This window comes from Protopterus annectens, chromosome 1.part1 (genome assembly GCF_019279795.1).
Source record: "Protopterus annectens isolate FY-2018-M chromosome 1.part1, PAN1.0, whole genome shotgun sequence".
Classification (NCBI taxonomy): Eukaryota; Metazoa; Chordata; order Ceratodontiformes; family Protopteridae; genus Protopterus; species Protopterus annectens.
The window spans coordinates 563159551-563181455 of NC_056726.1; the positions used below are offsets into that span (position 1 = coordinate 563159551).

The 21905-nt window shown below is 39.8% G+C and overlaps 1 protein-coding gene across 2 annotated transcripts in view; it reads left to right on the forward strand.

Moving 5' to 3' along the window:
- Positions 1 to 21905, forward strand: part of LOC122806395 (receptor-type tyrosine-protein phosphatase U-like) — a 1549454-nt gene that overhangs the window by 455856 nt on the left and 1071693 nt on the right. For both annotated transcript variants that reach the window (XM_044076762.1, XM_044076771.1), the window contains one exon: positions 13310 to 13501. In XM_044076762.1, the coding sequence (XP_043932697.1) occupies positions 13310 to 13501 (192 nt within the window). The remainder of the gene's footprint in view (positions 1 to 13309; positions 13502 to 21905) is intronic.

Consider the following 21905-nt stretch of genomic DNA (forward strand, 5'->3'; position numbering starts at 1 on the left):
TCTCTAGGGTAAAGAGAGCTTCTGGGGAGTGGATTTTTTTGTTTAGACTCCTAACACTGAGCAGTAATACCTTTCGATTTTCTTGGTTTTGATTTGCTGTGTCGGAAGTACTTTCAGTTTTGCATTGCCTAAAAAAGGCACTGTGGGGAAGACAATGTTTTATCTAATATTTAAAAGCCTAGAGGGGAGAGGTGCAGACCATCCCTGGCAAAGCAACTTGAACTGTTGACCATCTCCTTCCGTGTTGACAAATATTGCACCCCCTCAGAATGACACCAGAAACTAAACCAATTATTAAAGTCAATCATCTTTTGTTCATATTGCGGCATCATCCTTGGAGAAGATAAAATGATGCTCAATGCTAGGCTCATACCAGCCTGAGACACATATTCTGAGAGCTCCATGATGTCTCTCTTCACATAGTCTAGGGAGGTATGTCTCATGTCATTTACTCCCACAAGGATTCATAGGAGCCATATTGGTAATTGTGGTCAAATGACTTGAGTGCATGTGTAATGTGACAGATCCTAGCCCCTGATAAGCAACTGACTGTAACTTTCTCCTTACTTAGCCTGGTGAGAGGGACATCAATGTGTCCCACAATGGAGTCTCCAATGACTAGAATGTTAGATTGTTTGGTGACTTGCCTTATGGGCTTATAGGTAGAGGTTCCATGAGATGTAGCTCTATGTGTTGATGTGAGTGTTGTTTTGAAAGAGTGCATTTGGGGCTGCTGAGGGTATTTGTTATGTATACTTGATCTAGGAGGTCTTTGTGGTTTAGGAAGGTTACATGTAAGTGCCTCAGCATACGTGGGTCTATATGTCTGCCTTGAATTGTGTGTGATTGGTGCAGCGTGTGTACTACTGACAACCTTACTGACATTAGGAGTACTTTAATGTGAGAGCTTTGCCTCCAGTGACATTTTGTAAATACATCTCTCACATATCATATCAGTTTGTTTAAGAATGAAATGTCTGTCAGTAAACATGAGGCAATTTCTACATTGCCTCAGGATGCCCATATCCACCAAGCTGGTAACAGAACTGTAGGAAAGTTCATATCCATGGCAACAGACCCTTTTTTATTGATTAGACTGTTGGAGTGAGAATATCAGTCACTGTCAGGAGTATCCTGTTTGCAACTATGTGGACTGTGCTTGTCACTACAAACTAGTTGCCCTGTGTGCAACTAGGTATTGGAGAAATTTCAATTGTGCTATTACAGGAAAAACGTCACTCAAGGTGTCTGAGTCTGTACCGAGCACTGCCAAACACTTGAGGTGAAACTAATACGTAGACCCTGAAAATTTAAGAATGAAGTATTTAGGCAGATATTCTGAAGTCATAAACAAATCAAGCAGTACTTACTGAAAACAAAGAATTAGCTTGTCAAGAGTAATGAAAAGAAGGGGGTCACATGAATGGATACTGCCAGGCTACTACTAATGCTGGTCTCACCACAGCTTCACTCTGTTGGGAAACAATGCTGCTTTGCTTCTTCTCTCACGAGAAGCAAAATGTTAACGCTAATCCTAAGAAGAGAAGCAGGTCACAAATGTGACCCACAGTCTTGTCCCAGATGATGGAAGGGTGTGTAGGCTTGTAGCTTTTTTCTGGTAGATGCCTCGAATAGCAACCAGACCAATCAGGTACATTAAGCACAAGCACTCACTCTCCAACCAGAAACAGTCATGAATCAATGAACTCTGCTTATTGTCTCACCAGGATCAGAATATAAGCACAGATTCCAAGATGTCACCTATAATGCAGTTATTAGGCTTTCTGGTGATCAGCAGTCTCCAGGAAATAATGCCCCTGTACTCCTTCTCTCACCAGGACAAAATAGAAGCACTAATCCTAAGATGACTGCTGAGAGGCAGAATGTGGGCTCTCCAATAACTTGTGGTCTTGCAATTGATGCTTAAAGGTAAGATGAAAAAAAATGGTTTATCCTAAACACTGCAGTGTGCACTAAGCAGTTAGATTTGAAAGTGGGTCACTTATGTTTTAGCTGTCTAAAAAGTGAAGTTTTAGTGGAGAGCCACTGTTTTTGAAAGAGCAAGATAGAGAAAGGGGGTGGGCACTTTTGTATTCTGGTACTATGGAATACAGTAGGATGGCCAATAAATTTAAATAGTTGAAGGAGAGTGATTTCACAAAATGATGATCTTGTGCTTACTCACACCAGCCAATGAAAGGAAAGTGGGAACAAGATATTTGGTTAAATTAACATAAGGGGCAGGCAACTAGAAAGACAGTAGTGTTTAAGAACAGAACAGTAACAGGGTAGGAGGTAGGGAAATAATTCTGTCTGACTCACAAGAGACAGAGCTGTTGTCTCTTTTGAAGTTTTAATATGCAGTTAAAATCAGAATACAAGTAAAACACAGTGTAAAGAAAACAAATCACAGTATACAAAATAGAAAAAGGCAATAAAGTAACACAGAATATAAGAATTAAAAAGCAAACTAACATTTTCCTCACAGCAAGGTGTGGCAGAGTCTGAGTGAGCCTTTCCAGTAAAAATTTCATAAAATTTCTGGGTGAGACTTTCCATTAAAGGTTTCAAAAATTTCTGCTACGAAACTGACCTTCTTCCTTAAATGGGCACTTTTTCTCCTGGTTCCTGGAAGAGGATAGGACCTGAGCAGTGACGTTTACATTTCTTAACATCCAAAATTAGTGAGGTCTCCTTATGGCATTTTCACTTCAAATAGCTGCAGCCTGGGTTCCATGAACCAGTAATCTCCTGGCTCTAAGTTGTTGGGGTCTGCAATTCCCTTTACTCCTTCTTGAGTGGGTAGCTGTATTCTTTGTACCACTTGGTATCTGCCTTCATGCCCAAGCTATGGTCCAGTCTGTTGTTTTTGAAGGAGTAGTGGCCTTCAGCACTTGCTTGCCTAATCATTAATAGGCTTGGCTTTGCATCACTCATGGTCCACAGTACTCCCATCCCAGGCAACTTCCATATGCACAACCATAGAATTGAGACATATGGCTAAGTATTCCCAATGGTTAGCCTTCTTGCTGGTCCTAGTGTTGCTTTCCTGTTTCCTCAGCACTGGTGTTCTCACTAGTTAGGATTCAAGTCCAAGCAAAGGACACATCAAGGAGAGTCCTTGATCTAAAATATAAGAAATTAATTCATATAATTTATGTTAATCTATGACTACAACCATCCTTGATGGGTCAGATGTGCTCTTCCTCTATCCCCCAGCTTATTGGTGTCCCTTCTAACTGTCTTTGGCTGCTTGATTTTCCTATATCTCATGTCTTGTACACTATTTGTTAGTAATAAAGGTGCCAAATGTTGGGTACTCACTGCTGCCAAGGCAGAAAGCTTGTTGGTTTGGGAAATGTGTGCATGTATGTAGTTGATGTGTTGCGTCATTGTATGCATCGCCAAGGGAATGGTTGTCATTAAGCATGTAAACATCTGAGGAAACAAAAGTGCTGAATGCTGATGGAAAGATTGGTTAATTCCAGCTATAAAATCATCAAGAAAAGTCATCATAGAGCAAAAGATATAATATGACTGCATTTGTTATTCTGCAGAAGTGTGTTCAGATACACATTTGTCCACTATAAGGCTATACTATTTGCACTACTGTCTATATAATTATATACAGGCAGCCATGGATATTATGTACAGCACATCATCTGTGGGCATGCATGTACGTGTGCATGTGCATGTATTCTAGTGTGTGTATGTGTGTGTGTGTGTGTGTGTGTGTGTGTGTGTGTGTGTGTGTGTGTGTGTGTGTGTGTGTGTGTGTGTGTGTGTGTGTGTGTGTGTGTGTGTGTGTGTGTGTGTGTGTGTGTGTGTGTAGATGGTAAAAACCCCACATATGTTTGATTTGTGTGTTTGTGTACATTTGTACCACTGCCTCCAATCCATTGTTGTTGATGATGACTGCTTGTAAGTGTTTTGCACTACTTTCAGCAGTACATTACATTAATAACTACAAAAATCCAAACAAGACTTCAAATAGCTAACCCTCACTACACACAAAACCTTTCAGATCCTCTCTTTTTGCACCCAGATTTTCCTTTATTATTAACAATGTAAGTGTTCAGATTACCTAATTAACTGTAACTGGTCTGCATCCACAAAGCACTGTTACCTCCTGCTTATGAGGCTTATAGCTACATTGACGTTACATAAGTTGCTGCTACAGATATGTGATCTTCCACAGAGTTTTATTACTATAACACTACTTATTTTATTTATTTAGCTTAACATGCTTTGTTAACTAGGATAGGGCACTGTTCACAACAGACCAGTTTCAGGTCCTGCTTGGGTGATGATCAAGAAATATAGATGTAATACAAAGGTACATATGCATAGTAATCAACAAATAAAAATAGTCTGAGACCAATAAGTACACGTATGAAAGCAAAGCAAACACAAAGTTAATTTCATTACAAAACACAGTGGCTTATCATGTATAAATGTATAAATGTACATCATATGCAAAACAATGTGTGATATAAAATAGGCTATTTAAGGTATGTACAAGGCCTTTACAAGCCAAAGTGGATACCAATGGACAAGAATCAGTGAGTTATATAAGCAAGTATTGGATCTTCATCTAAAGTCTGAAATTTGTTAGATGACATGGGCAGTGGAAGAACACTTGCATTGACCTTGCTTTGTTAGAAAGGATTTAAGTTGGAGCCTGAAGTTAGTGTAACTAGTAATGCATTTTAGTTGGGAAAAGGTTTCTAATGTTTGGATGCTAAAACTGAGACACTCCTGTTAGTGTACTGTTGTCTATTTGTTGTTTTCTTTAGAGTAGACCCAGATTTTGAGTGTATTCTAAGTTTATGGGGGGGGGGGGGTTGAGGTGGTGAGTTTGACAGCATGTTGAAAAGGAATGAGCCTAGCAGAAGGTCAGCTCTTCTAGTGGCTAGAAGCTGACTGGCCTTTTCAGTTGTGTGATAGTGTGTGTTCTTTGAAAGTTGATGATAAAAAAAAAATTGTTAAAAATGAGTTGGAGAGTTGTATTTTTGAGGAAGGCTGCAGCAATCATTCAAGTCTGTATTCTAACTATGCTCAGAGGATTCCTCTGCTGATCACTGAATGGAAATTGAGCACTTATAGGCCCAGAAAAGTAAATGGCTGATTTTAGAGCTAGTTTTATTCATTGTAAAGGTAGAAACATAACTAAGTAAGAATGTGAGGCGAGATGGACCACATACATCAAACGTTATGGTGAGTACATAACTTCTTGTTCTATCCAGGTACTTAAATGTTTGAAAGAAGATATGGTTTTGATTGAGTTATGCAATTGATCTAGTATATGTGGGCTGAAAGAAACAATGCCAGTTTTTGTCAGGTTACAGAAAATCATGGATTTTTGTTTTACTAGATTTCAGAAGTAGTATTTTTGAATTTAGTCAGGCAGAGAAGGTGAGCAGGACCTGCTAAAGTTGGTTCTGAGTGAGAGTTACTTGACTGGAATATTACCATGTCATTGTCACATATTGAAGGGAGGTGGGAAGGTCATATGGAATGCTACAAATGAAAATAAAAAAAGAGTGGTATGGTGAGAATGGATTTGTGTGGTACTCTGACAATGGGATCTGGGTGAGATCATATGATCGACATTTGAAATCTCGACCGTACAAGTAAAACACAAAAAACAAACACAAACAAAAATGCTGCTAGCTCCACCCCCACATCCCCCCAGTAACTTAAATATACCAACTCCGAGATTGCACTACAGGAAATGGAAATCTTTCCATTCCGCCCTGTAGCGTGATGCCAGTTCCCCATGGTCGACATTTCAAATGTCAATCATATGGTCTCGGCCATATGAATGTCGACATTTTGAAATGTCGACCATTAGAAGGGGACCCATATATACATATAAATATATATTATATATATATATATATATATATATATATATATATATATATATATATATATGTGTGTGTGTATATATATATATATATATATATATATATATATATATATGTATATGAGTGAAACTCCTCCATCTTCCCCCTCCCTGCAACCAACCAGATTTTACTTAGAGCACCCGACTCTTTGGGCACCAGTTTTAAAACCCAATTGTATCTGTCCATATTCAGTGGTCTTGTGTGCATGCCAGGTAAGTCACCTTTGTTATATATACATGTATCTGTGAACTATTTCTCAAATTCAGCTAAGCTAATTTTTATGTTAGGGTTGGGAGGGTGGCCTAATGGTTAAGGTGTTTTACTTACAAACACGAGGTGCAGGGTTCGAGTCTCACAAGGGATATTTGGCTAGGCTTAAAATGGCTCGCAAAGACACTTAGCCTAGTACTAATCTATGAACCTATATTCCACTGTTACCTCAACAATACATGTATTGATTAGTTTTGCACATTTTGCTAGTTTTTCTCTGCTTTTTCCTGGAATGTTTAGTGTATATTATTGTGCCGTAGTTCCCTATGCTTGATACTTTGCTAAACTGTATTAGTATCATGTAAAGTGTGTCACGTATTTCACTTGCAATAACTGCATACAGCTACATGTTGGCCAAGCGAATGTTATCATACTTACATGTGTTCATAGGTTGGTACTAGGCTATCAGCCCTAGGGCCTATACAAGCTAGCCATAACTATTCCCTGGCTATTTTTTCTCACAATATTTACTTCCCTGGACCCCTGTCTGGCAGGGCGACTGACGTGATCCCTGGGGCGAATTTCCTATCTCCCATCCGATCATCAAGGTTCCTTTTGAAGAGGGCCAAAGAGGCACTCTGCTTGACATGTATGGGCAGTCTATTCCAGAGTCTGGGGAGTCTCTGGGTCAGGAACCTATATTTTCAGCATGTTGTGTTCATTGTGATGACAAGATATAGATCCCTGGAGCATGTGGCTCTGAGGGATTGGGATTTCTTTCACTGTAGCATGTCCAACAGCTCTGGGTTTGACATGGCCTTGTATGTTAAGCAGAGATCGCCTCTGAGTAGATGATATGCAACAGAGTATAGCTGGAGTTTTTTTTAGATGATCAGCATAGGGCATCTTTTTTAGGGCTGTGATTCTTTTAGTGAGGTACTTCTGCTCCCTTTCCAGTTGTTGCAGATGTCTTGAGAGATACATACCAAATGGGGCATTGTAGTCTATAATGGGTCTAATGAGGGATGAGTACAGTGGGACAATGACCTTTTTTCTGGATGAAAAGCCCTTAGTGATGAGGTATGCCACATTGAAGGATTTCTTGACTGTTGTGGTAATGTGGTTATCGAAGGCGAGACCACTGTCCACCTGTGTCCCTAAGTCTCTCATCAGACTTTCGGTGTTTAGTGTACTGCCAACTATGAGGTAATTCATGGGTACATGTTTTTTCCCAAAAGGGATAACTATACATTTCTTGGTATTGAGTTTGAGCCCATGGCTCTGGCACCAAGCATCTGTTTTTTTAAGGAACTTTGTAGAATATCTACATCATTTGGGGATTCAATAATGGCTCCCAGTTTGCAGTCATCTGTGAACTTTGTTAGCCAGAGTCCCTTAGTGTTGGCTGTACTTCAGAGAAGTAGATGCCAAACAAGAGCGGTCCCAGGACTGAACCCTGAAGTACTCCACTTATCACTTGTCTGGAGCTGGATTTTAAGTCAACTACTTTTGCAGTGTGGGTTCTTTCAGTATGCCAGTTGGCAACCCATCGAGTGACATAGGGATTAATGCCCAGCTTAGTAAGTTTATCTATGATTCCAAAGTGGGGGATGGTGTCGAAGGCCTTGTTGAAGTCCAGATAGGCTGTGTGGACTGCCTTACCCTTGTCCACGGCTCTGGAAACTGATTTGAAGAAGTCAATCAGGTTGAGGAGACAAGATCAGCATTTTACTAAACCAAACTGGGTGGGGTCCAGTGTTTGAAGGTTGCTGATGTCTTTGTTTATAAGTTCCATGATAATGCATTCCATGGCTTTGCAGATTAGGCTCATCAGACTGATGGGACAATAGTTTCCAGGTTCCAAGGTCGATCCCCATTGCTGAGTGGGATAACTGTAGCTGTGCGGCACTCATTGGGCACAAAGCCTGAATTTAAGGAAGCAGCTGGTTCCATTTAAATAATTTATAAAAGTTTCTATATTCTCTGCCGGGCCTTCCCAAGCAATAAAAATATCATCCAGAAAACTCGTATATAGTCTAATCATAATATGTGCTGTTAAATACATGTTCTTCTTCCCAGTTCAACATAACAAGGTTGGCAAAAATGGAGGCACAAGCTGCCCCCATAGCCACCCCTTTAGTCTGCCTATAATATTCACCTTCGTAATAGATGAAATTATTCTCCAGTACTAGTGACATATAATCAACTATAAGACAAGTCCTATCCCAGTCAAAACTTGCATATTTTCTGATGCTGTTACTAAAACTTTCCAAACCGTCAAGCTTAGGTATACAGGAAAAAAGATCTATTACATCTTACAGTAATAAAAATCAAATTCTTATTCCATACTTTGGTGTTTAATCTACTTAAAAAGTCCCATGAATCCTTTAGAATATGAGTTTTTTTTGTATATATGCTTTAACCAATAGTCTATTGCCACCCCTAAGGGAAAAGTTTTTGATTGACTTCCTGATGTAATAGGTCTAAAAGGGGGACTTTGTTAGTCCTTATGTATGAAGGCGCTAAATACATGTAACGTTTCATTAAAGGAGTGTGTTTTTTAGTATCCGATCACCTTTTGGGGATTTATTGTTCATACTGTGCTTGAAGCAGTGTTTTTGGTGCTTTAATTACATTTGTTTTCCTAGTTGGACACTGATACGCTTTTTGGTGCTTTAGTTCTTACAAAACCTAAGCCCTCCTCCCCTACTGCTGACCTTCTCCCAAATTAATTCTTAAAGCTAGCTGCTCCCTCTATCTGCTTTCCTGTCTCCATTCTCATTAATTGTTCCATCACTGAAATGTATGTCCCTACCATCTGGGAAATCTCACACTGAGCTCTCTAACTACCACCCCATGCTCTCCTTTCATCCTTAGCAAAATCTCTGGAAAATTGCACCCACTATCAGCTACTTGATTACCTACTTTTTAACAACATGTTATCCAACTCTCATTATGGACTCAGACCCAAACTCAGCACCACTACTGCTCTGATCAGCTTCACCAACACAGTAAACCTCCTTAAAAATAAAGGCTTCTTAGTCTCCTCAGTCTTTCTAGACATGTCAAAAGCATTTGACGCTGTCTGCCATCAAAAACTCCTTCACAAACTTGGCTCATACAACTTAAGTTCTTCAACTCTTCATTGGTTCCACAGTTACTTCTCCAATAGACAACAAGCCACCAAATGGAACAACGCCCTCTCACCCCTTCAGCCTATCTCTGTAGGGGGGTCTATATTATGTTATCGAAAAGTGAGTTTGCCAAACTAAATCTACATCAGAAATGCAATTCAGCGAACTGTTGATGGCGAGATCGAAGTACAGTGAAAATTGGGAAATTTGCCCTTTCCTCACTGTAGTGCGATCTCAGAGTTGATATATATAATTAGCGGGAGGTGTGGGGGAGTGCAGCCCCCCACAAGAGTGAATTTGCTGAACTGCATTTCTGATGTATTTGCAGTTTGGTGAATTCACTTTTCGATTACATTATATAGACCTCTCTCCATTTTAGGACTCCTTTTTTTCACTAATGACGTCCGCTCCACCACTAAGCATGCCACCTTAGTCCAGTATGCAGATGATGCCACCCTCATCTGCTCTGCTCCAACCATCCCCAAACTTCAGGACAAAACATAAAAATCCCTACTAGACATAGAAACCTACCTAGCTGAAAACAAACTTATCCTCATCCCAAATAAAACAAAGCTCATCATCTTCATCAAAAACAAGTCCACTAACAGTAACCTTCCACTCATCATCTAGTCCTCCAACCAGACTGCAATTGAACCTGTAGAACAGACCAAAATCCTTGGCATCATAATTGACAATCAACTAAAACTTGACAAACACATAGCAGTGACTATAAAAAATGTCCATATAAAATTGGATCAACTCTATAGAGCTAAACCCTATCTCACCAACTCCACCACACAAACCACTGCCAGGTCATTTCTTCTCTCCACCCTCATCTACTCCTCACAAATCTTCACTAACCTATGTAAGACTGATCTAAATCTCCTTTAGTCATGCTATGATAAAATAGCCAAATTTGGAGTCAACATTCCCTATAGGGACCACCACTGCCTAGCTCTAAAAAAACTCAATTGGATGGAGCTACCCAATCTACTTCAATTCAACCAACTCACCATTACCCATACTATCGCAACCAAACCAGATAACTGCCCTGACCTAAAATACCTGGTTCAAGCTAACAATAACATCAGAGACCTTCAATCCTCTGGCAAACTCCTGCTAAAAGTTACCAAATCTCTAAACAGTTTCAGAGACTCACTGTACTCCAACAAAATACGCAAGTCTTGGAGCCTATTACATCAGCACATCGTCAATCTAAATATGACCTACAAATTCAAACAGAGACTCAGAGAACATCTGTCCAATCATTGGCTCTGTCCTTTTTCCAGCCACGACTAGCTGTCTATATTATTTTGCTTGCCTCGGATTCCAGGACTGCCATTACTACATGCCTACTAGTTCAGTCAATCAGAGTTATATATACTCTAAACTAAACTTGTGTCTAACTCCATTTAATTCTGTATATTTACTGCTCTTTTGTAATTCCAATTCCCAACTAGTTGTTTATGTTACCACTGTCTAATTTTTGCTATTTGCTTTTAGGTTTTTGTTTTTGAATTATTCTGTATAAATGTAAAACTGTTTACTGTTTATTAGAGCATTTATATATAATTATATGTTTATTAAATGGAGGAGGAAGAAAGACCTTAAGCTCCTAACAATGTGGACATCCTACAAAAGGGCCTCACTGAGACAGATGCCTGGTGTCAAAGCCATGGCCTCAAGCTCAATGCCAAAAAGGACATTGTCATCCCTTTTGGTAAAAACTCTGTACCCATGAACTACCACATAGGCAGTAGTCTACTTAACACTGAAAGTGTGATAAGAGACCTTGGGACACAGGTGGACAGTAGTCTCTCCTTTGATAATCATATCACCACATTAGTCAGGAAATCCTTCTACGTGGTACACCTCATCACAAAAGGTTTCTCATCCAGGAAAAAAGAGGTCATTGTTCCCCTCTACACATCACTCATTAGACCCATTATAGAATACAGCACCCCTTTTGGTATGTACATCACAAGACATCTACAATAACTGGAAAGGCCGCAGAAATATCTCACAAAGAGGATTACTGGCCTCAAACAGATGCCCTCATGAACCGTCTCAAAAAACTCCAGCTTTACTCCGTCACATATCACCTACTCAGAGGCAATCTCTGCCTAACATACAAAGCTATGTCAAACCCAGAACTGTTGGACATGCTCCACTTAAAGAAATCCCAATCCCTCTGAGCTGCATCCTCTAAGGGCCTAAACCTTATCACCACAATAAACAGAACATGCTGGAGGGATAGGTTCCTGTCCCAGAGACTTCCCATACTGTGGAACAAACTACCTATCTATATCAAACAAAGCTCCTCATTAGTACTTTTTAAGAAAAATCTTGATGACTGGATGGGAGATGGGAAATTCACCCAGGGGATCAATTCTGTGGCTCTGCTCGACAGGGGCACAGGAAAATTATTTTCTTGGGTGGCCAAAGCCAGGGTACCTTTTTGGCTAGGCTTATATAGGCCCTAGGGCCAATAGCCTAGTAACTACCTATGAACCTATGAACCTATGTCTAATTTTATAGCAGACAGTCTAATGCAGACTTCCCGTGTACTGAGTCACTACAAAATGTGTTTGGGCAGTGAAGGCCACTGTCAACTCTGGACATTCCTACATTATCTGACCGTCCCTCTGAATTTACACTATGTGGCTTAGCCTATATACTTTATGGTTATAGTGACATATGCAAAGCCCTTTGAGTTATGGAAACCCATCTGTATTCACTGCAGCTCTGTAATAAAATATTTACATATCAGTTTGGTAGTTCTTTAGTAGGCATAACATATCAAAGCAATTTGTCAGAGTGCATCTATAGTGTTGTTGCCTCACAGCAAGAGGTTCTCCCATTCGATTCTCGGTTGGAGCACCTTCTGTGTGGTGTCTGCATGTCCTCCCTGCGGTCGTGTGGCATTCGAAAGACATGCGTAGAATGGGCATGCCTTTGTTAAAGGTTGGACGTCGAGCTGGCACCTCGGCACCTGTAAAAAATTTACTGCCAATCATTAGCGGACTGGAGCTCCGCTGTGGTGACCCCTAATCGGGAAAAGCCAAAAGAAAAATAAAAAGAACAATGGTACTGCTTGGTGGGGCAGGCTCAGAGGTATTTTTCTGGATCATAAACATTCAGTAAATTGATACTGGAAATGTGATAGTGTACCTCTAAACAGCAACCTTTATGGACCTTGCATTATGATAGTTGCAAGGGCAGATCCAAAACAATGAGTATTATTTTATGCGATTGGGGAAGGGAGGTGGGGTCCTTGACATAAGAACTAGTTTGAATTACAAGAAAGCTTGTTCACCACCATGACTTTTCAGCATCACTACACATTTGTATGTGAGGTCCATTAAATGCATTGCAGGAGGCCAGGGTTTTGTGAACAATGACAATTGTAATTTATTCCTCACATAAGCAGGCATTTTAATATGATGAGGTCTGTTTGGACCTAGACTGCACAGTCCAGGCTGTGCTGCGTGATTGACATACTTTTCACGAATGTTACACATTATTCATTGTTATCCTTGGATAGCCTATTAAAACAATACAGTTGTGAAAGACAGTGTATTGATCAAATGTTAAACACTTGGTACTGGTTTGCTCATATTAAGTGTAACAGGTACATCTGAAAATTTATAACTTGCTGACCATTCCCCTATCAGATGTACTATATCATAAGAGTTTTTCTTCCAGTTAAACATAACAGTTGCTGAGTTCTCTGACTAGTCTATAATCCAGATGATTAGTTCATGATGGACTAGTTGGTTATGGTTCCTAATCACTTAACTAAGATGAAATGTTCTCTTTAGTTAAGTGATTAGGAATTATAACTGACTACATAAACTATTAGACAAAGAAAAGATCTTGAATTGAATGTTCAGTTCCTGAGTAACAAGCCTAGAGCAGAATTCTTTTCCAGAGTATCTCTTTCATGCTGACGTTTACAGAATTTGCTCCTTTCAACCGAGTGTTATCTGCTGTATATGTTCTAATGAGTTGGTACTGGTTTTTAAGGGATAATGATGCAACATTTTCTTTCCTTAGGTAAGATGTGCAAAAAGCCACAGCAAGAAATGTACAAAATAACAGAAAACAATGAGTACTACCCTGTGAATTCATCAATAATAGTCTCTTGTAGAGAAGATTTTGAGCCAAAATATAGCAGTACTTCAAAATGGTTCTGCATAGAGAGAAATGGTGCTTACATTTGGAAGCCTGACAAGTTCAATTGCATTCGTAAGAATTTTCTCCTTTTATAAAATTACTTTTATAATTATTGTTTCCCAGAGAGATTAATGGTACTTAAAACTGGAAGCCTGACAAGTTTAATTATATTTGTCGCAATTTTCTCCTTTTATAAAATTATTTTTGTTTGCATTCTCTTTATAGGTTTCATGTTACATAACTTCATATTGTATATTTAAGAAATGCAGCTTCAGTTCTTTGAATGTTAATTTAATATGACTTCTGATCGAATAATTATTCTTCTCATGACTTGCATTCAGCCATGAAATGAGACAAAGTGTAGTGGTTAGTGTGACTGGTAGAGCTTAGAGCAGACCCCATCTCAAAAACCTTCCAATGCAAAACAAAAACCTGTCTAAACACAATAGGTGACTGTCAGTGATACTGATGTAATTCTCATGCTTAACTACATCATGTTGTAATATGTTGTTAAAAGTTGTGCTGTGGCATCCACATCATGGCTGCAGATATTCCAAAGACCAGCTCATATACCTGGCAAGCAAATAATAAATAAAATAAGCAGTCCTAGCTCTAGCCTCTAACTAATGGCTATTGCTACTAAATTTTTCCAGCACCAGTTGGTGTTGTAATCCCTGAGATCTCTCTACATATATGAATCACAGGAGTCAGAGGAAGTACAAAGCAACTGAGTACTCTTAACTACTTACACCTTGCCAGTACGCACTCTTAGACTGTACCTCCTTTCTCAAGGTGGGCTAGTCCAATTAAGCTAGGGGTAAATTTGTAAATACCCCTCCAGTCATCTAGTTTCCATTTCAAGGAAAATAATATTTCACACTGCTTGATTTGCAGGAGGGATATATTCTATAGGCAAGGAAGGTACTGTATAATGAACCTATCTCTCTACTGTGCATTATTTGTTTATTTCCTGTTGAAAATGCAGATCGCTGGTTCTAGTATTTGTTTGACTATTTGATTTGTGCAGAAATAAGAGAGCTAAGACCCCTGGGTTACAAATGGTATGGAAAGCAAGTCATAGATCTCATCTCAGACATCTATGTGACACTGAATAAAAGGACAGGTTTTCCACGTTTTTCTGATAGCTTAGATTCATAGATCCACAGATTATTAGGCTAATTGCATTGGGGGGTGGTGGCTTTCTAAGCCTACACAAGTTTTCCTGAAAGAATAATGATGACCTGTGTCTAAACAGGACATTGAGGGCCATGCATTTATAAGCTACCTCTGTCCATAAATGACATGGGTGCCAAGCCCAGTGAAAATTTCTTATTTCCAATCCACTGGTCTAGGTTATGCTTAAATTAGGTAATAGACAAACGTAGCTTCAAATGGATGAGAAGCCTGTTCCAAAGGACAAACACTCTCTGGGAGATATATCTGTCTCTCCAGCATGTTAAGTTATAGACAAATTCAGGTTCCTAGACTTTGAATATCTTGCACCATTTGTTTTATGAATATGCTGGAGATTTATAAATGAAGGATTTCTGGATGCCTTGTAAGCCAGGCATAGATCACTACTCAGCAATCTGCAGAAGACTGAGTAGACGGAAAGGGCTTTAAGGCACTCTACAAAAGCAAAGTTTGTTATGCCTTGTATTCTTTTTTGCAAGGAACCTCTGTGTTTGCTATAATTACTGCATATGCCTGGTCAGGTACATTCCGAAGGTAGCATTGTACTCAATGATTGGTCTGATAATGACAGATTACAGTGGGATAATGACCTCTTTGGACCTAGATGTCATACACTTACATATAAGTTGTGCAACATAAAAGGATTTCCTTACCACTCTGGCCACATGGAGGTCGAAGTTAAGGCCACTGTCTTCATATATACCCAGATCCTTGACCACTGGGTTGACTCTTAGGGATGTATTATCAATATGATAATTAGCCAGGATGGTTGAAGACAGAGTTTTTAATTCAGTGATCATCTTAGTTATGGACCTTTGAGGTCTTTCTAGTTGCTTGATATGCCTAGTAAAGTGCATCCCAAATGGGACACACTCTGTTCAACAACTGGCCCTGAACAGTGCTGAATATACGAGGGCAAAGACCTCTTTAGATCTAGATGATATTCCATTGACAATGAGCTGCACTAATTAGAGGGACATGATGATCAAAGGAAGTGGAATTATCAACCCACTTTCCAGGGTCTTTAACAACATTCTCATTTTTGAGTTGGGTATTGTCTGTGTTATATGCTGGGGAAGGGACTGTGTAACAAATGTGACAATATTGCCACTTTTTTGCATTTAATTTGAGACCATTTTTAGTACACCAGTGCAAGCTCTTGTTAAATGACTTTGGCATAAGACGGGGACTTGACAATGACTACAGTTTAGTCATTTGCAAACTTGGTAGCCAGAGGTCTTGGCTCATGTCTGGAGATCAGACAAATAAATTTCAGACAAAAAAGATCTCAGCACTGTGTCCTGTGGGACACAACTTCCCACATTCTCTCTGGTGAGGTACCTGCTACCCATACGGTATCAGTTTTGTCATTTAGACAATTTGCTATTCATCGTACTACATTTTTATCTAGTGGAAAAAACTTAAGATATAGGGATTGTCATAAATTTATGGAATTCAAGTTCTGTTGTAATCCGTCCATTTACTGCATGTAAAAGCATCAGACACCGGATACCGGGGAATGCTTCCTTAGTTTTTGTGTGTGATATGTTAAATACATTTGTAACCTGGTGTGACAGGGAAATGGTGCTGTTAGTACTATAACTGTCCAACAGTACCAAACCACTAAAAAACAAAAAAACAACTGATAAGAAGCCAAGCGTTAGGAACACAACTTTAAAAATACACCAGCTTAAGCGCAATATTTATATTTCCGTGTAAAGAATATACAATTGGTCATTTTGGTCTTACAATACTAAATGACCGTATTTTTGCTGACTGCTCACCCCAATGGTAGGATATATTTTTGTTTGTGGATATACACAATGCTTAAGTTGGTGTATTTTTAAAGTGACAATATTATGGTCTAAACCATATTTAGTGCAATATGTTTTTAGGGTGGAATGCCTGAATACTTGAAAAAGTGGTGTTTTTTGACAAGTATAGTTACTTGCCCTTTAACAAACAATGTAAAGAATACAAATTGAATAATTTGTTTTTATTTTGTTTATATAAAGGATGTTAATTGACTCATTTTTTGTCTGAGGAAGGTGAGGCACGGTCCCCACCGAAAGCGCTTACAAATAAATAGTTTTCATTTTATTATTTTTTTGCCGGCTCTTATTGTGTTCCTAATGCTTGGCATCTTATCAACTGTCCAACAGTAGTTTGACATGCAAACTACAAAAAGTGTAAGCTTTTACAGAACTCCTACATTTGTTTATTTATTTATTTGGATTTTTTTTTTTTTTAACCGGGATAGTCCACTGGGTCAAAATGAGCCCATTTTCAGTGGAGGCCCAGGGAGAAAAGCTCCATAAACATAGAAAAATATTACACAGTACATATAGTATAATATGTGACAAGCAATAAGATGTATTACAAATGAGCGTAGTGCAATTCAGTACAGCACCATACAGAGGAGAGCTAATAGAAAGTACATTCTGAAAACGTACAGTAGTTCAATACAAAACCATAAACATATACTATAAGGATACATTACACATGTGCAGCATAGTACAAGTTCTATAAAGCAACATACAGTGGAGAGCTAATAGACAGTACAGTCTGATAAACATACAGTGGTTCAATACAAAACAGTAAATGGATAGCTACAGCATGGTTTTTAACAGTACCATTCATAATATGCAGTAGATCCAGATGGTGAGGTAGAGCTAGGTGTGAATTTTATGTAAGATGAGAAAGTTATAACTAGGTGGGATTTAGAGTTTGGGCTATTTCCAGGATGGGAAAAAAGGGTAGGGTTGAAGGTTCAACCATAAGACAAGTTTAGGAGTTTAGGAACACAGTCTGGAGATAAGAGCAGTCAAAGGTATAGCTTTAGTATAGAGTGTGAGTGTAGAGGCAGAATCCATCAGAGCAGTTAAATACATGTGTCTGGCTTTATAGAGTGAGAAGAGGTGAGTGGAAATGGGTGCTCAGGAGACAGGAACTACAGTCTTTGTGCAGTTGCACTGCCATAGTGTAGACAGATGTTGTTTCAGGGCATTCTTAAAGAGAGGGGTACTGCTGATAGACCTTATTGATGGTGGGAGAGTATTCCGTAGTTTAGCTACCGTGAAGGAAAAGCACATTTGTCCTGCTGTATGGGTAGGTTTCGCTACATTTAGGAGTAGCTGGTTATTGGATCGGAGAGGTCTGTTTGGATGATATTGTGTGAGTAGCGAAGACAAGGAGGGGCAGTTAGATGGTTTATAAATAAATTTGTGAGCGGTGGTTAATTGAATGAGTGTCAGATAATGTGGTAGTTCCAATCAGTTTAGTAGGTGTACTGATGAGCAGTGGTGAGAAGAATAATTTGCATTTATCAGGTGTAACATCCACAGCATTATTCGGAAGTCACAACAAGTAACAGCATAATGCAGCCAGTAGGCACTGATGTAATGAAAATGAAAACAGTATAGATCACAACACAGATGCCGCTATTAAATATTAGATCAAGAGAAATAAGACAAGTGATGCAAAAATACAGGCATGTGTGTCAGAGGTGCATGTGCTTTCAAAGTGCTGCACTCTGTGCACCTACAAGATTTTGTACCACATTAAGTCATATGAGGAAAATGCATCCAATGGCTATTTTATAACATGGCTGTTTGCACAGCACAGCATGCAAAAACTCAGCACAGATAAGTGCAGACCTATCCAAAACGCTGGAAATTAAATCAGACAGAAGCGAAAAGCATCCAGTAGCAGCATTTACTGCTAGCGGCCAATAGTAAAATGAAGTTCTAAACACTGTTCGTTTCCCTACTTCCACAAAAAGAAACTGCAAATTCTCATCTTATAATCAATGCCACCATTGGGATGCATAGGTGAAAATATTTTCTTCAAAATATAGTATCCAACATGAGCTTTAGTGCTAGCAAGACAATAACAGAATTATGTTCTCAGTACTGCTTATTTCTGTTCCCCCACAAGAGTAACCCTTAAGTGCTGAAATGAAAATGAATACCACTAGTGAGGCACGTAAGTCAAAACATCAATTACAGGTGCTACTAATACAATAAAAATTCATATCCTTGCTGATCTAGGAGTCAGATGTGTGTTCAAATGCAATACATAAGAGCTTGTGCATGTACTATGCAGCAATTCAGTACAAATAAACAAACAGCTGTGTAGTGCAATATAGGCCATGAATAAAGCAAGAGTGTAGCAAAGATTTGATTATTCTGATTGTGGTGAAAGGAAATCCAACCTCTCTTTCCCAAGCAGTATCCAACCAGTCAGAAGCATTCAAAGTTAAAGAAAAGATAACTGCAAATTTGATATTGAAGAGGATTATCAGGAAAACTGCACTGACCACAAATACCCTGGTATGAGAAGTTCAGAAAGTTGATTGCTCGTGATGTCATACTGTGCATCCTCAAACATCTACACGGTTGTAGAAAGCTCAGAGCAGGGGTCTTTTCTGTTCTCATGGTTGCTAAGGGGTTCTGAAATCTGCTCTTGCATGAAAAGTTGCAAGATAAATTTGTATCTATGTTATGGGATAGGGACTACCGTTGTACATGTTCTCATAATACAGTGTTTTTCATAAGGCTTCAACCGAGACTTTTTATTTATGTATTTATTATCATTTGTTGACCAGATTAGTCCCACTAGGCCAGTAGCCTCTTTTCAGGAGAGACCACTAGGGAAAATGTTGCCAGGGCATCAGGGCACTTTCCCTACTCTTTTTGTGGGATGTTTTACATAGTACAGTTGTGTACACTTACCATAAATGTAGATGTTTGAGTGTCTTCACTGTTGCAGTCATCACTGTAGGGTTCTCCCCTGCCAGCAGGCAGTCCTCGGTCGGCCAGAATCCCAAAGTCTGGGTCCGGCATCAGCTGCTCAGCCATGCTCCCTGACGTCAGTGCGCCAGGAGTACATAGCTGGCAACCGACGCCATGTTCTCCAGTTTTTCTTGCCCCACATGTCAGGAGTCCAAAAATGAATCTAACCCCATACCCTTTGCAAATACACCTCAGAAGAAGGGTGAAGTAGGGAACCACACAAAAGAAAAAATAAGAGGGGACAGGAGGGAGGGTAACCCAGACTGCAACAGTGAAGACACTCGAACATCTACATTTATGGTAAGTGTACACAACTGTACTATGTTCATCGTGTTTCACTGTTGCAGTCATCACTGTAGGGTTGAATCCCAAAGCAGAAGAAAAGGGAGGTGGTCATAAAGTAGAGGGGGCGGCTAGAAGGCCCTGCAAGACTGCAGAAGCAAAGCCTGCCCTAGACTTAGAGTAGAGAGGTAGATTGTAGTGCTTAGAAAAAGTATGCACCGAACTCCAAGTTGCAGCTTCCAAAATGTCTTTGGTAGGTACTCCCCTGAGAAAGGCAGCTGAAGTAGCAGCAGCCCTAGTAGAGTGAGTCCTAATACTTCCTGGGATTTGCTTTCCATGGTGAGAGTAACAAAATCTGATGCCATGAGCGATCCATTTAGAAATGGTCTGTTTTGAGATGGCTTTGCCTTGGGAATTGGAAGCATAAGAAATAAACAATTGCTCTGTTTTCCTGATGTTCTTGGTTCTATCCAGGTAAAAACGAAGTTGTCTGTGTACATCCAAGGAATGCAAGATCCTTTCCCCCCTATTTTGAGGGTTGGAGAAAAAAGTTGGCAGGTGAATAGTTTGATTTAAAGCCACTTTGGAAACCACTTTAGGCATGAAAGTAGGATTAGTCCTTAAAGACACCCTGTCTTGGTGAAAAATAATATAAGGTTCCACAGCCATGAGTGCTTGTAACTCCGAAACTCTCCTGGCTGAAGTCAAAGCTAACAGGAGGGCTGTCTTCCATGATAGAAACTTGATGTCAGATGTGGCAGCAGGCTCAAAAGGAGGTAGAGTGAGTTTTTCCAAAACATACTTGAGATCCCAGGCAGGAATGGGAGGTGTTCTAGGAGGCCTTAAGTTCTTAGCACCTCTGAGAAATTGTCTCATGAGTTGGTGGGAAAAGATAGGAGGGTCTGTATTATAATGTGCAGAGATAGCTGAGGCATGTATCTTTATGGAAGAGAAGGAGAGACCCTTATGTAATAGGTCTGTCAGGTATAGTAAAATCACAGAAATATCAGGAGTAAGAGGATCCGAATCCTGATCATGCATCCAGGTGCAAAATCTTTTCCATTTTCCTGCATAAGATTTTCTAGTGCTAGGGCATCTGGCTTCTAAAATGACATCCATAATCTGTTTGGGAAGGAGAGGATTAATCATAGACCCTGAATTAGCCAGGCTGTCAGGCAGAGAGTTTTGACATGAGAGTGCAGAACCTGACCCTGGTGTTGGGACAAAAAATTTGGAGTCTGAGGTAAAACCCAAGGAGGGTCCTGTGAAAAATTCATCAGAGTTGGGTACCAAAATTGTTGAGGCCAATTTGGGACCAGTAAAATTAACATTTTGGGCTTGTCCTACTTGATCTTTAATGACACCTGTGGAAGAAGAGGTAGAGGCAGGAAGGCATACCCCGAGAGATTTATCCAACTGAATGATAGTGCATCCACTTTCCATGCTAGCTCGTGCAATGTCCTTGTGCAAAAAATCGGTAATTGATGGTTGAGGGGGGATGCAAAGAGATCTATGTGCGGGCAACCCCAGACTGCTGTAATCTTCTTGAATATTTCGGTGTTCAGCATCCATTCGTGTGGGTCTGACAGGTTCCTGCTCAGACTGTCTGCCAGAATGTTTTGTTTCCCTGGTAGGAACTGAGCTTGTAGGTCCACTTTGCAATCTTGAGCTGTGTTCCAAAGAGTTATGGCTAGTCTGCAAAGGGGGTAAGAGTGTGAACCCCCTTGCTTGTTTATGTACCACATAACTGTGGTGTTGTCTGTCTGTATCAGAAGTTGTCCTGGTTGTAGGAGATCCCTGAAGGCCAAGAGTGTGTTCTGAACAGCTAACATTTCCTTTAAATTGATATGCAGGTGCTTTTGATCCTTTGTCCAAAAGCCTTGCAGGCATTTTCCCTGCAAGTGGGCTCCCCATGCGTAATCTGAGGTGTCCATGGTTAGTATCTGGCTGGCTGGAGGCAGACTGAAGGCTTTCCCTTTGTTGAGAATACATGCCTTGGTCCACCAAAGGAATTCCTTTTGTAGACAAGGCAGGACGGAGATCTGTGTGTCTAGACTGTGGCAATGCTGAGACCATACACTTTTTAGGTACCACTGTATTTTCCTCATGTGCAGTCTTGCACATGGAATGAGAAGGATGCAAGAGGCCATGTAACCCAATACCTGCAGGAATTTCCTTGCAGATAGCTGGGTTAGTGTCGCCAAGGT